The 16,143-nt window shown below is 41.3% G+C and overlaps 1 protein-coding gene across 1 annotated transcript in view; it reads right to left on the bottom strand.

The window, feature by feature from the left end:
* fcgbp (Fc gamma binding protein) overlaps positions 1 to 14,116 on the bottom strand; it is a 28,154-nt gene extending 14,038 nt beyond the window's left edge. The window contains exons 1-12 of the mRNA XM_087779055.1: positions 13,981 to 14,116; positions 11,508 to 12,608; positions 11,102 to 11,430; positions 10,515 to 11,037; positions 9,859 to 10,454; positions 9,249 to 9,795; positions 8,600 to 9,141; positions 8,016 to 8,535; positions 7,541 to 7,737; positions 7,141 to 7,279; positions 4,289 to 4,719; positions 2,782 to 3,052 (exon numbers count right to left, since the gene is read on the bottom strand). Coding sequence (XP_087635181.1) covers positions 2,782 to 3,052; positions 4,289 to 4,719; positions 7,141 to 7,279; positions 7,541 to 7,737; positions 8,016 to 8,535; positions 8,600 to 9,141; positions 9,249 to 9,795; positions 9,859 to 10,454; positions 10,515 to 11,037; positions 11,102 to 11,430; positions 11,508 to 12,608; positions 13,981 to 14,023 — 5,239 coding nt within the window. The 5' untranslated portion in view covers positions 14,024 to 14,116. The remainder of the gene's footprint in view (positions 1 to 2,781; positions 3,053 to 4,288; positions 4,720 to 7,140; positions 7,280 to 7,540; positions 7,738 to 8,015; positions 8,536 to 8,599; positions 9,142 to 9,248; positions 9,796 to 9,858; positions 10,455 to 10,514; positions 11,038 to 11,101; positions 11,431 to 11,507; positions 12,609 to 13,980) is intronic.
* Between the last annotated feature and the right edge of the window lie 2,027 nt (positions 14,117 to 16,143).

Raw genomic sequence — 16,143 nt, 5'->3', positions numbered from 1 at the left:
TCACAACACCAGAGTCAAGTACTCAACAATACTACACATATATACTCGTTAATACACTATCACTATATATTGTACATTGTATATTATTTACATTCATATTAAAGGCTAAATTACATTTGTAAGAAAGATAAAAACAAAAGCTTCTCACGGTTTAAGAAGTTTTTGTTGGAGACGCTTCCATTTTCACAACAAAGCAGTTCCGCTGTCCTGACATTAGAGGGAGCCAGAAATAAACAGCATTTGTTTAAGAAAGTTGGAAACCATGAGAAGAGAAGGAAAAAAAACCTTTGAAATTAACATTTCTGGAAATTATTTTCCATTTGAAGTGTTCAGAACTTGAACCTTCCAGGTGGACGTTATATCAGTAAAGTTCTCTTTGAATACACATGTTTTCCATTGAGGTCAAGACAGGTGAGACACTGCAGGGCAAAGTATTGTCGGTGTTTTTCAAAAGCCAAATAAAAGCTGCTTCACTCGACAATTCAAACCTTTTATGCCTCTGAGAATTCAATGTTGAATATTAGAGGTCAACTCATGTCAGGAGAGTTGAAGTCATTCTCTCAAGACGCAGTAACTTCTCCTCATGACCATGTTTTACACTTTATTACTTTATAAAGTTGCTCTTCAATCTGGACGAACAAGAGGTTACGAGAGTCCATTATGACGCAAGAATGGCTTCACTCCTCCTCCCTTGGAGGTGGAGACTTCTGGGATTGATGACACGTGGTGACAAATCTCCATATTCATGTACAAACACACACTGATGATACAATAGAGTCACACATCACAACAACACACACACTGATGATACAATAGAGTCACACATCACAACAACAACACACACACTGATGATACAATAGAGTCACACATCACAACAACAACACACACACTGATGATACAATAGAGTCACACATCACAACAACAACACACACACACTGATGATACAATAGAGTCACACATCACAACAACACACACACACACTGATGATACAATAGAGTCACACATCACAACAACAACAACACACACACTGATTATACAATAGAGTCACACATCACAACAACAACACACACACTGATGATACAATAGAGTCACACATCACAACAACAACACACACACACTGATGATACAATAGAGTCACACATCACAACAACAACACACACACTGATGATACAATAGAGTCACAAGTCACAACAACAACACACACACTGATGATACAATAGAGTCACACATCACAACAACACACACACACTGATGATACAATAGAGTCACACGTCACAACAACAACACACACACTGATGATACAATAGAGTCACACGTCACAACAACAACACACACACTGATGATACAATAGAGTCACACATCACAACAACACACACACACACACTGACGATACAATAGAGTCACACATCACAACACAACACACACACTGATGATACAATAGAGTCACACATCACAACAACAACACACACACACTGATGATACAATAGAGTCACACATCACAACAACACACACACACTGATGATACAATAGAGTCACACATCACAACAACAACACACACACTGATGATACAATAGAGTCACACGTCACAACAACAACACACACACTGATGATACAATAGAGTCACACATCACAACAACACACACACACTGATGATACAATAGAGTCACACATCACAACAACAACACACACACTGATGATACAATAGAGTCACACGTCACAACAACAACACACACACTGATGATACAATAGAGTCACACATCACAACAACACACACACACACACTGACGATACAATAGAGTCACACATCACAACACCACACACACACACACTGACGATACAATAGAGTCACACATCACAACACCACACACACACTGATGATACAATAGAGTCACACATCACAACACCACACACACACTGACGATACAATAGAGTCACACATCACAACAACAACAACACACACACTGATGATACAATAGAGTCACACATCACAACAACACACACACTGATGATACAATAGAGTCACACATCACAACAACACACACACACACACACACACACACACACACACTGATGATACAATAGAGTCACACATCACAACAACACACACACACTGATGATACAATAGTCACACATCACACCCACACATCACACACTCCCTAAAGTTGAAGTATACTTAAAATCCTGTTATCAATAATGGATGTAATAAAAATAAATAGATACTTACACAGATATATCGATATTCAACATCTTTCTGTCGATTAAATTAATTTATATTATTTACATTTTTTGCACTTTCATTTTGTTTATCCTACATCTTTTGTGGTTCATTTATATTACATTAAGTGTGTGTAAAAAAATGCCTTTTTTTTATTTTTTTTAAATTAAAATTCAAGTATGGATGGTATTTGTTCATTTTTGTGTTGCAATTAAACCTCCGGCCAAGAGGAGGCAGCAGTCATGGCGTCCTGGTGATGACTGAGGACGAGAGGATACAGCAGCATTTAAACCTGCTATTTGGGCATATTTTGGGCATATCTTGGGCATCAGTTGTAATATTTCAACCGAAAGAGAACGGTGAGTGTTTTTTCCTTCGGCTCCTTTTTCACCAACGATCTCAGCGTCTGCTGCCACCGAGGATAACGACGTGGTAACAACCGAACGTCAGCGTCGTACGAAAAACATCCACTTCATGTTCCCGCCGTGATCGATATCAGCCGCGAGATAAGGAGATCATTTGTGATAAATGAATACAAACCACGGTCGAACATCATCAATACTCACCGCAGAAGTCGGGGCGCCTCCACGGCAGCACGGCGGCCTCCAGCGTCCGGTGACCCCCATGAAGACACAGGTCACCGACGCAGCGCCGGCAGAAGCCGGACGGGTCCAGTTCGCCGTGACAGAACCTGAACGCTCCATTAGCCGCGGGAATCCTTCCGCAGGCGCGGAGACCGAGGCGGAAACCGAAGTCGACGTGCGAGTGGAGGTCCAGAGAGAAGACCAGGACGGACTGGTTCAAGTAACAAGGCAGGTTCCTCTTGACCCCGTTAACCTGAAGGTCACACGTGGACGAAGATCAACGAGAAACATTGAGAAAGATGTGAATCCTGGAGACGGATCCGTCGACATTTTTATAAATAGAAACGAATTCTGTCGTCTTTCTATCAGAAGTTGTGGATTAGAAATGTATGTACTTTTTTAAGTATTGTTTTGATTGTTTAAGCGCTTTGTGACCCTGGTCTCGAAAAGCGCTATATAAATAAATATTACTTACTATATATATATATATATATATTCAGAAAGAAAGTAGTTTTTTATCACTTTGGAAGTGCCAGCAGAATATTGAATTGTTACATTTAACTTTTAAAATGTTGAAACTTTTAATCATTCATAAAGATATTTTGTTTTAATCGTACTTTTTTAAAATAATAAATAACAAGTAAAACAATGAAAATATTTTAATTTAAAGTTGGATTCTAATTCAAATCCTTAAAAAATAAATGTTCTGAATGAATTATTTTTTAGCCATTTTATTTCATTTAAAAATATTAATAGTATGTATAATAGTGATCAGAATGTTGATTGAATTTAACTTTTTAAAATGTTTGATTTTATTGTTTAAAGCATTTTTATTTTTTATAAATTATTTACAAATAAATTTGTATTAGAAAGTTTGAGTTTAATTTTTTTTTTTTATATTTAAAATGCATTTTGGTTTAATTATTATTATTATTATTTTTTTTTACACATTTTGATATTTTAATTCCAACAATTTATGAACACATTTACTAAATTCAACCCTTTTTATTCGTAACCTTTAAAGATTGAATTTAGAATTTTAAATATCTTATTAAAATGTTTTTTCAAGCATTATTTTTTCACCTTCTTTTAAATCAAATATTATCAATTGTATTACACAGTATGGTATTTCAATAATTCCAATTTTCCCTTCTAAATATATTTAAAAGAAATTGTAGTCCTTTAAATTCTTTAATTAAATTCAAAAATGTTATAAATGTATAAAAGTGTCACCAGACGATTGGCTAAAAATTAGATCAAGTAGCAAATTTCAATCATTAAAAAACAAGTTTTAAGAATTAAATATAAAACCCTCAAAAGAAAATACTTAATTAACTGCACATTTTAATGTATTGTTTAAAAAATAAAAATGTTTATGTAAGTCCACCATAGGTGAAAGAATATTGAATGTTTAATTAATTATTTAAAATCTTCTAACATGGTTTCAAACAAACACCTTCAATGAAGAGAAACTCGCCTCGACACTGACTCTACCGTCCAGTCCGACGACCGCATCCTTCAGTCCGACGACCGCATCCTTCAGTCCGACGACCACATCCTTCAGTCCGACGACCACGTTAAGTGACGAGCGTCCGTCCGTCTGGATAAGAACCTGGACGTCCTCAAGGTCGCGCTCACAGACGCCCAGTAGCAGGTACTGACAGGTGTCACGCAAATCATAGCGGCGCCGGTCAAAGGTCACGACGCCGTAGATACACACTTGCCACGCATCGTCGGCCCAGAAGGTCCGGTTGCCGAGGTGGCGTTCTGGAACGCAGGTGTCGCCGCTGAGGACGACCCCGGGGTCGCACTGCCATCCCAGCACACAAGCCAGAGAGCAGGGTCCGTCACCTGAGGGGGTCTCACAGCTGGAGGCACAAGAGCTGCCACAAGTCTCATGGTGGCCGTTTGGTGGACACTCTGGGGAGAAGCAAACACACGTGACTGATGTACAAGTGATAGATGTACTGTAGATAGAACCATATTATCATAGTATGTTTCATGATACTCGATTCATTTTGGCTTTTCATAATAATATATAAAGTCTGTAAAATAAAAATGTTTTTTTTAAATAATTAAAATGCAAATATTCACAGCGTTTGTTCATTTTCGTGTTGCAATTAAAGCTCCGTCCACTAGATGGCAGCAGTCATTACGACCTCCACAGCAAAAATAACGGAAACTTATGAGATCCTGGCGATGACTGAGGACAAGATGATACGGTTATTTATCATAGTTTTTTTTTTTAATTAAGTGACTTTGATACATTACAATTAAAATATAACCATTTACAGTGTTGGTTTAATTTTGCGTTGCAATTATACTTCTGTACACTAGATGGCAGCAATCATTACGACCTCCACAGATAAAATAACAACAAAAACCTGTCAGAGCCTGGCAATGACTGGGTACAAGAGGATACAGTTATTTGTGTTTTTTTTAGTTAAGTGACTTTGATGTATATTACAATTAACTTTACCATTTACAGCGTTTGTTGATTTGTGTTGCAATTAAACTTCAGGCCACTAGATGGCAGCAGTCATTACGTCCTCCACGGCTAAAATAATGGAAACCTATGAAATCCTGGCGATGACTGAGGACAAGAGGATACAGTTATTTATTGTGGTTTTTTTTAAGTTAAGTGACTTTGATGTATATTACAATTAACTTTACCATTTACAGCGTTTGTTGATTTGTGTTGCAATTAAACTTCAGGCCACTAGATGGCAGCAGTCATCACGTCCTCCACGGCTAAAATAACGGAAACCTATGAAATCCTGGCGATGACTGAGGACAAGAGGATTCAGTTATTTATCATGTTTTTTTTTTTTTAATCAAGTGACTATGATATACATTACAATTAACAAAACCATTTACAGCGTTTGTTCATTTGTCTGTTGAAATTAAACTTCAGGCCACTAGATGGCAGCAGTCATTACGACCCCCACGATGACTGAGGACGAGGTCAAGGGGGCACAAGACACCCATGAAAATGCATGTATGTTTCATAGGAAACAAACAAGTCTATATCTTTTTTTAAATGTACCGTTTGGGTGTTTATTAAGAATACAAATGCAAGTCAAAATTAAAACGGAAAATTGAAGAACCCAATTTTAATGATATTAAATTGTTTGTCCTACAAAAAGGGGAATTTACAGAATATCAGATCCTTTTGTCAATTGTAAGGGATTGAAAAAGGAATATCTTTTCCATTTAAGCCTTTGTATTTTCTTCACCTTTTCTTCAGTCCCTCAACTAAAGCAAACATACAATGCATTATTTCTCTATACATTTCAATTTGCAAATACACAATAACTAAAACCAATCATTTCTAATATCCAATAAACAACGTGTCGAATTCATGGCCCGTTTTGTCTCAAAAATCAAAGTAGATTAATGTTCATGTGGATTTTGATGTTTTACACATTGATAAATTCTCAAAGAGCAACAAGTAAAATAGAGGATTTAAAAAAAAAAAAAGTTATACAATAAACTGTTAAAGAAATCAATATATTCCTGTTTATATACATTTTGCTTCGTCTGGGTCTTGAAAGGCGAAGTCAGTTTGGACTCTTCTGTGATAGTTTGAAATCCTTGAAATACACTTTGATACCAGAACAATAACGACCACATTTATGGTTTAATCGTCACCAAAAGTTCATTTCTAATAGATAAAACATGACTCATGTCAGAGGTGGGAAATATTTTTTTAGGTTACGAATGATGGGAATGTCTTTAAATGTAATAGATATTTAGTTTGAGATGCTTTGAGCTGCAGACGCTGGTACAAAACAAACGGCTGCAATAATCCACTCCGAGCTAATGCTTACTCTGCTGTGGTTGCTCCGAGTAGAAGCTCATTTGAGATCCTGCCTTTATTCTTTATTGCGTTAAAAGGGGCATCATCCCGTCCTCCACCCTTCCATTAGACAGTTCATTACAGAGGCGTCGGGTTGCATTTGTCCGACAAGTGTGTTTACTTGGTGAACTTGATAGCGGCGCTTTTAGCCTGTACGGCAAACTGTTCAGTGCATTTGTATTCGTTTCATAACCAGTCATCGGTGACTTTCACACCAGTTTATATATTAGTTTTGACGCGGTCGTCTTCAGGAAGGATTCGGGGGGAAAACCCCAAAGTTCTTAATTTACTCATGTTGCGTTTAGGTGTGAGTATCAGCAGTTGTAGCTACTTTAAAAAAAAAAGTTTTCTGCAGGATTATTAGAGCTTTAAACTGAATCATCTCACATGCAAGGCTCACAACTCAAATATAAATCAACTGTAAAGGTTTATTGAATCTCATAATCCTGTCAGACAAAAGCAACACAACCACCTGCGCTAACCTTTCGCTACACAACCCCAGGTGTCATTGAGGGCGCAGCCGTGACCCTCTGGGCAGGCGGCGGCCTCGCACGCCAGTTTGTCCGCGGCCTCGCAGTCGCAGCGTTCGTAGCATCCGTCCGTCCAGAAAACCTCCCCGGCCTATGAACAAAACAAATGAATAGTCGTTGGTAGGGTTTAGCAAGCAAACGACATTTGGACAAATGTGTAGGATTTCATGAGTCACACAAATGCATGTTTGGCCAAGTCGCTAATGAATCATATTTTTTTTCACACCCGTCATAACGGAATGTTTTTCGTCGCTCGCTCAGCCCAACAGGTTTTCCAAACTGCACCCATTTCAAAATAAAATCTCGTGATTATGCGTCAACATCTTCCAACTGACTTTCAAACCACGTTTACCTGGTGATAATGTCCCTCGTGGACGCAGCCACAGCGCTCGGGGCGCACGCACAGACCCCCGCTTCGGATGTACCCGGAGTCGCACTCGCACCCCTCGGAGCAGGTGTCCTGGCAGGGAATGTTGCTCGTGTCGCCGCAGGATTCAGGACATGCGGCGACACACATGGTGTGGTGGGAGTTGTCGGGGCACGACGGTGCTGCGTGGAGAGTAGAGGACGTCACGTCATTTAATTAGATAACAGGTCGCATTTGCAAAGAACGCCAATTGTTAAACACCTGCCTAAATGCATCAGGACCATTCACTGTTTTCAAATGCTAAAAAGAACATCAGCTTATGGAAATTTCAGCCAGGGATTTTAGATAGGGGTGGGGTCTGAGGTAAATAGCTGGAGGTATGACACAAGTGTGTTTCTAGTTCAACTGGTTGTCATCACAACACAAACACACATGCGAGTTAAAGGGAAAACAAACTCACGGCACTCGGTTCCCCTCCACGCTTCCACTGCCGCACCCGCAGCCTGGCACACGAGGCTGTACTGCCTCAAGCTACTGCAAAGCGAGTCGTCGTTATGCGACGCACACAAGTCTTTTACGCAGTTTTGAAAAAACGGATCGGGGTGGACCGTATCGTGGCAGTTCCTGAAGGCTCCACCGGGGGCACGCAACCTGCCACACATCCCATCGGACGCGGCCTCGTCCAACATGGTAGAGTTGCATTGTGGGGACGGATGGAAAAGGGAGCAGTTTTTCCCGCGAGGTGAACGCATCCACGAAGACGCCAGTTTAGCAACGTTAAAGGTTTGATCGGCTCCCGCTCGAATCCCACACAAGCCACACATTTTGCCACCGGCTTCAGGAAGCTCCATTTGAATCAGATCGGACCCTCCGAAGGTGATGACCATTCCAGTGTCAATCAAAACTCTGATTAAAGAGCCAGAATGCACAACGGAGACGTGCTCCAGCTGAACTGGAAGACCGACCAGGACACCATCAATCTGAAAATAAACAGGGACACATTTGAATCCAGGTCAACTGCTGAAGGACGATCAAAATACCAACCTTCACTTTATCCAAGTTCTTCGCATCCAGCAACAGATGTAGCCCACGGAGACGAACGTACAACAGAGTTTGGTCCAGCTCGATGGTAGGCCCGTCTTTGTTGCAAAACTCTGACAAGAGATAGCGACAAGTCCCCATTTCAAAGTTGAAGGAATCTCCACTGTACGCCATGAAGTGCTTGCCCCCCACAACCGAGCATTTAGAGGGCGGGTACTTATGGCAACCCCGGTGGCCATCTTTGATGGAACAATGTGTTCCGGGAGGACACGTTTGGTTTGCGCATTGTTCTCGGTTGTGACCCACACACACACAGCGCTGCCTACAGTGTTCGTCAGGGTAGAAGGTCTCAGCGACTGAATGGTAGGAGCCATCGTGGAAACAGCCACATTTGGAGTTGGGCACACATCCCTCAGCGTTGTGGAAAAAGCCTGGTTTGCAAAAACAACCTTCTTTGCATCTGCGAGTTGTGAGACCACCTTCAACACAATCAAACCGTTCAGTGGAGCACAGGCGGTATTCACCATTAGCCGGGCAGGACAGCTCTAAAGGAAAAAAAAGGGGGAAATAAATTAGGAGATTGAACAATTTTATCCTCTGCCCAACCTCCTCGGCAGAGGTACATTTAAGATGTTGTGTATAATAATCTTACCACAAAAGTTTGGAGACCTCCACTCATCCATTATTGCTCCCATTTCCTGACAGACAACAACGTAAGTGGACAGAATTTGGCACAAGTCCTTCCCTTCGGCATGGCAGAGGTCATAAACGCAGCTTTCAAGCGATGCCATTGGGTCAACAACATTATGGCACGACTGGAATTCTCCATCTTTGTCCAGTAGCCTTCCGCAGAAATCATTCCCCCGATACCGAGCCACGTCCACCGGACTGCAGGCCAAGGTGAACAAGGGGTCGTCGACGCAATCGGGTCCACCGTTGGTTTTCCATCGTCCGACGGCCTCGGACATGTCAGCATCGCCCTCCAGCATCAAGTCATCCTCGGGATGATCATTAAAGTTCCCACAAAGGCCACACAAATTGCCAGAAAATGTTTTGGGGATTTGAACGATCAGCAAATCGGTCGTGTAGGTCAGGGCGACTCCAAAATCCGTCTCCAGTGTTGTAGTGTGTCCACTTTGATAGAGCTGGACTTTCCCTCGATTCAAAATAATTGGAACATTCAGAAGAAGACCGTTGATCTAAGGAGGGGATTCAGTTAATTAGAATTTTATAATGTAATGCTAAATTATCCAAACCTGTACCTTGATTTTGTCAGGCCACTTGTAAGACAGCTCAATGGAATATCCTGCCAACACAACTTTAACGTGTCGGAAGGAGACGTTGCTGATGTCCTTCATCTGGTTCTGAACCTCAACGTGGAAGTCTTCCAGAGTGCCCCGGGTGGGACAATAAGACGTGAATAAATAACTGCAGTTTCCATGGACGTCAAATCCAAGACCGTCGTACGTGGTGATATGAGGGTCTCCTTTGGCCACACAGAAGCCAGGTCCACGCCTGTGGCAGGCCAGTTCTCCGTGAAGCATCGTGCACTCTTCTCCGTCGGTGCATTGAGAGTCAACGCAAGTCACCTTCTTGGAGTGAGGCTGGCAAATACATTTCTTCCGACACTGTTCACCAACCCAAAAGGTTTTTTTGGCAGGATAATAAATACCGTCCAGAATACAACCACAGTTCGTCTGTGCAACACATTTCCTGTCGCTCAGGACGTATCCATTGTTGCACTGACAAGATTCCACACAGGGCAGGTGGCAGTTAAGGCCAGCTTCTGGGTTGGCACAGGTCGCAGGGCAGGCGGACCCGCACGGTTCATGGTGGCTGTTTTTCGGGCACGTTTTCGCTACAAGGAAAAACATGTTAGTACCACAGGAAACTGTTCAAGGGCAGCAATTAAACTCACGGCAGTTGGTGATGCTTCTCCAGTCTTTCACTCTGGCGCCGAGCCTCTGGCAGACGTTGGCATAGGTGCTCAAGATTTTACACCCAGAGAACTGGGTTCTACTTAAACAGAGGCCGTCAATGCAACTACGAATGAAGGGTTCCGGATTAACGTATTGATGACAGTTCTCAAAGGGCCCGTTGGTTCTTCTGAGTACATTACATATTATGGAATTCACCCAATTTCTTCGATGATGGGGGCAAACTTGACAGGAGGTCCCTTTGCAGTCCTCATAACATATACTGTCGCTGTTCACAAGCCAAGGAAGGGGAGAATCCAATGACTTCGATGCTCCACCCTTGACTCCGGCACACAGGCCACAAACAACATTATAAAGCGCCGGAGATATTTCCACCTGGAGATGGTGGAGCCAATCGTAATGCAGAGTAAGACCAAAGGATGTGACCATTACAACACTGGAGGCACTGGGGAAAAAATGTAGTTCCTTTAAGGTAAAAGGCAGGCTTCTCTTCTGTCCATTGACCTTCAGGATAAAAAAAAAAGATGGATTAAAGTACATCCTACAACACAATAATAAGATTTCATACCCTGATGTAGTTAATTTCCTCCCGGACAATAGAGATATTGAAACCTTGATAGTTGATCTGCACGGTGTGGATGCTGGAGAGTTTGGTACTTTTCAAATAAGCCCTGGCGATATTAATCTGCAGCGAGAGCGACTCGTTTGAACCCGGGCAGTTCGTCTGAACTAAAGTATAGTTACAGTTTCCCAGTAGGACTAAATCGTCCCCTTCGAAGGAGCTGTAGAAAGAGTCTCCCCATGCTGAGCACATTTTACTTTTCAACGAACACTGGGGCTTTTCATCTTTGAAGTAGCAGTCGTGTTTGTGACCACAATGCAATTCTTCACAGGATGCTGCAGGGAGCGGAGAAATGAAGGGGAAACAGATTTAAGACGGTTTTATAAGAGATCCAGAAAAAGTGCAAACGTACCCGTCGCACACGCCTCTGGGTAAGACGCTCTGGTCAAAGTGCTGAGGTATCTTCCCACGTCAGTCTCTCCCGCGCCGTCGGGCCGCTTAGATTCAACATCTCCGGAGTCGGAGCCGCTATCTCGAGGCTCGGCCATATCACTCGGATCAGACAGAGGTGGAACCCTGCAGATATCATCTACCGGCAGCAGTGATGTCAGAGCAGAAGAATGCTGCTCACTGTCATGTCGGAAGTAAATAAGCTGGAGGGGAGCGTCGCTGGAGATGTGCATTTTATCTGAGGTCACCACAGGGATGACCCTCACCTGGCCACCGACGAGCTCCACGTCTCTGCTCCCGGCGCTCGTCGTGACATGCAGAGCGGAGCTGAAGGTGGACATAGCCAAGAGGAGGCTGAGAGTCATGCCCGTGTTTACTAAAGGCGGGATCACGTAGTCAAAACTCCACCGGGAAACTGGTCTCAGTTGAGCGAAGCCATGAAGGCTCTCCCGGCCTGTGCACCTGCGGCAGGTGAAACCCACTAACACACCTATGGCTTCAGTGGAATACAAGACGGAGCCCGAGAGACTGTGGTTACTCTGAAGGGTGACGCTCTGCATTTTCCCCAAATTCAACTTCAAGACGCTTCCCTTGGAATGCAGTTCATCTCCATGAAGCACTTGTTCAGGCAGTAAGACGTCGACTGAGGTTTCTCGGTCTGCAGTGGTGATGACCATCTGGCTTACAGTCAAGTTGTGTAGGTCTGGAGTAACGGGATAATAATGGGACCCCCAGGAGTCCACATCATGGAGGAGGCTGTGTTGACAGCCCTCCTGGGTGCAGTAGGCAGCAAGAACAGAAACGGGCCAAATAGACGTAACACTAAGGAGGTGGGATGACTCTGACCCGGTCATTTCCACGCTGGACGGCAGGAGAACGGTCCTGGGCTTGCCGACAGAAAGGAAGAAGCTCTCCTTGAAGTCGGTTTCCAGAACCTGCACGGTGACTGAAGTCCAAAATTCCTCGGCCACAATGGTGACTTGATGGCCAGAGTTTGCATCATGGCCAGTGTGAGGCGGGAACATCGTGAGGAATCTCTTTGCAGGCCTGGCCCCGGACAGACCTGCAGGGACGAGTCATATTTTCAATGGAATCAAAGTACAATACGGATTAAAATCTCTAGATTTGAAGAGTTCTGTCGTTAATGGATTCAATGAGTTCAACGTTGAAGATCTGGATGTAAAATATCTTCTATTGAAAGCAACTAAATCATTTAAAATAGAGTAGGAACTGGTCATCTTTAGACCTTGGCTCTGGAAAAGGTTTGACTAACATACGTGACAGGAGGACCCAATAGCCAGAACAAAACTTTATAGGAATTAGGTACAATTTGTGGAGTTTCATTGACTCTACATTATATAAGAAATATTTATATTTAATTTACCGAAGGTAGAAATGTATACATATTTTAAACCCATTTACTTTAACGATTATAAATAACCCTTTACTGATTTTAAGAAGTGTGATTAAATAATGAGTTTGTGCGTCAATGTAAACATGCATGTCCGTGTTATTTTTGTGGATTTTTTCAACATCCTCTTCCAGAGTTTGCTGCCGGCTGCTTTGTTTATTTGGGTGGGTAAGGGGGTTTTGGACACAGGTGTTTTATACATCCCATAAAGTAAATAAAAACATGATTTAAAAAAATTTAATTGACTGTGAGGAACCGACTTCCTTAGGGGTGGGAGAAGCAGTTCTTCATTTATATTTGCAATGACATTTTAATGTTTAACAATTCACAGCAACACATGTTATCATTTTAAATACAAGAGGTCGCTCATGAAATGGACCATTTCATTATTTCAATAATCAAATTAGTGTCACAATAATATAAAAAGCAGCAAATAATCTTCCTCTCAGCTGTGTGAACAGTTTAGAATCATCTGCATGTTCAATATTTGACAGTTGACTTCACGACATCGACAAACTTTCTCAGAGCGAAGTTTTGAAAAGCGCAACAGGTTTTGCTCAGTGAGATAAGAGAAGCGGTGTCAGGTTTCAACCCAGCTCGGCAGCCAATGAAGGGCTCGGTTCCTGCTTCTCTGGCGGAGTTACACCTGCAACCACCAGCAGACTCGCTCCGGCGGTTTTCACGAGCACACGGATCCTGTCGCGGACGCAGCAGGAGACACTTCGACTTCTCAAGTAAGTTCAAACACGAGCGGAGGGAGTCATCTTGATACCGTTGACTCTTTGCTGTCATTTTACTAGTTTATTTTTTAAACCCGTTCGTTTAACTGGTTTATATTTCAACTCACGTGTTTTTTATATATTTAATGCGTACTTTAATTAAAATAACTTTTTACTTCCAAACTCTTTTCTGGTGACTTTGTCATTCAAAGACGATAATGAGTCGAGAGGACTACCTGTCGCGCACATGTGCAGAAGCAGCCAATGACAGCTTCACTAACAAACATTTATTTTAAAAGTCTTACCGAGTCCGAGGAGCAGTTTTATGAGCAGTAGAACTACCTGCATGTCTGCAGGCAAAACTCACGTCAGCGAGGACAACTGTACTGCACGTATTTAAGGGTCTGGTTAAACATTTTGAGGTGGAAAACTGAGCAGGTACAGGTGATGAGCGCTAGCTAGCTAATTGCTACAGCTGTTGCTAATGACGACGACGACGTCATCCATCCGCCCGCCTGAACCGGATTAATATTGAGTCACGTGACCTGTGATCTTAGTAAACAACTTTATTTTTTAATATATCTATGTAAAATATTATTTATATATACTATTTTCTATTTGATTTTTTTTCTTCTCATGAAATAACATTTTATTGTATTTTTATTATTTATTTTTAAATTCTGTCTGTCCAAAAAAATGTAGACTCAAACAGGAAGTGTGGTATTTTTGTAGTGTGAATCCCCCTCTTTACTAATGAAGTCATCATCAACGCAGTAGAACTTCCTGTTTGAGTTCAATCCCCCCTTCGAGCAGGTTTGAACTGTAAAGTCAACAGTTCGTTGTTGCCAATTCTCTTGAATGCATCTATAAAGGTATCTATGATTTATTCTTATTTATTCTTATTTAATTCACTGTCTGCTTTTATTTTGAAGCATCTTTAAATAACGTATATCAAGAGTTTCAAGGGGGAAACTTTTTTCAAGGGCACTTGAGTTTGTAAACTTTTTCTTAAATCTGCTCAGACGTACCAGAGGAAGTTTGAACTTGACTTGTTGATATAACAAAGCAGAGCAGCTTTGTCTGAATCTGATAAAGATATAATCCCATCATGTCCTGAATCTGAGGATCTTTTTTCATTTTACTTTAAACTGTCATAATTCTGTTGTTTCCTTTAGTCATGATTTGAAAAAAAAGGCATATGTGGGTGGGCTGCTTTATATTTGACAGCTCCGTCGTGAAAAACATCCTGTTTAAGTCATTAACTATTGTTCAGGTTTGGAGCCGAGAGAAGCACAGATGTGCACAAGAACAAGGGTTGAGCTGAAAAAACAACTTCATATATATATATATATATATATAAATGATCATAATACACTCGACAAACATCACAATGAGAATGTTTTCTCACTTCACTGGACCAGATCCTGGTTCTGCAAACACGCCGACAATAACAAACGATGCAGATGCTGCTGGAGCTCCCAGTGTGTCACTCCTTCGCCGTGATCCGTCTTCCTTATTCCTCCGTGCTTGGATTGCTTTTCATATCGGGCTCTGCGGGGGATTGTCATTCAGACGCGTCCTCGCATTAGGGAATTGAATCGCCGGTTGTCGGCCGCCGCTGCTTGAGCAGATGAAGGAGAGATTGCTAGTCGATTGCAGCGGATGCTTTATTTATCTGCTACTGTCAAGATGGTGTGAAATTAAACAAAAAAAAAACTGTTGCAAAAAGTTTGTTGACTTACTTTAGTTACAGCAGTTTTGATGATGAACAACATGTCAAAAGTGTGATAAACATATTGACATTAATACATTTTCTAAGAACTGTGGTTCTGGTTCTTGAACCCAAAACAACCACAGAGAAATGAGATGTGACACAAAAAAAAAAGGAACTTTGTTAGAAAAGGTTTTTTAACCTGAGACGTGAAACTGTTCCAGCAGTGAACGATACAAACCTCAACCCAAGAGCCTCTTTTTATTTTATTAATCCATCAATAAAATCCTCGATTGTTGCGCGTGAAGATGTTTTAGCTCGTCCTGGCAAATCTTTTAATGGCCGTCAGCATCTTGTTGTTTCACAGCAAGAGTGTAAATCAATTGACACCATAAATACTTATATATATTACACAAATAAAAGCAAATATTTCTTGGTCGATCACTAAACTTTAGAACTTTAACTTTTTATTTCTCATTGAAACTTGTTCTTTGCTAAAATACTTCATGTAGTTTTAGAAAAAAACATTTATTAATCTGAATTCCTTTTGTGTTAAAAGTGTAATATTCATAAATACAAGTTACATTTTGACATTTTTCGCTCATTTATTTAAAAAAAAGCCCTAATCTTTCTATTGAAACATCATTGAGTTCAGCTCTTCTTTCTTTCTGACTTAGAAAAACAAGATTTGTTTGAATAGATGGTTGAGTTTTCTACATTCTCCCATCATGCCTTGTTCTTTTCGCACATCCCTTTA

This window comes from Callionymus lyra, chromosome 17 (genome assembly GCF_982586985.1).
Source record: "Callionymus lyra chromosome 17, fCalLyr1.hap1.1, whole genome shotgun sequence".
In the NCBI taxonomy this organism is placed as follows: domain Eukaryota; kingdom Metazoa; phylum Chordata; class Actinopteri; order Syngnathiformes; family Callionymidae; genus Callionymus; species Callionymus lyra.
This window is presented reverse-complemented; position numbering and strand designations above follow the sequence as displayed.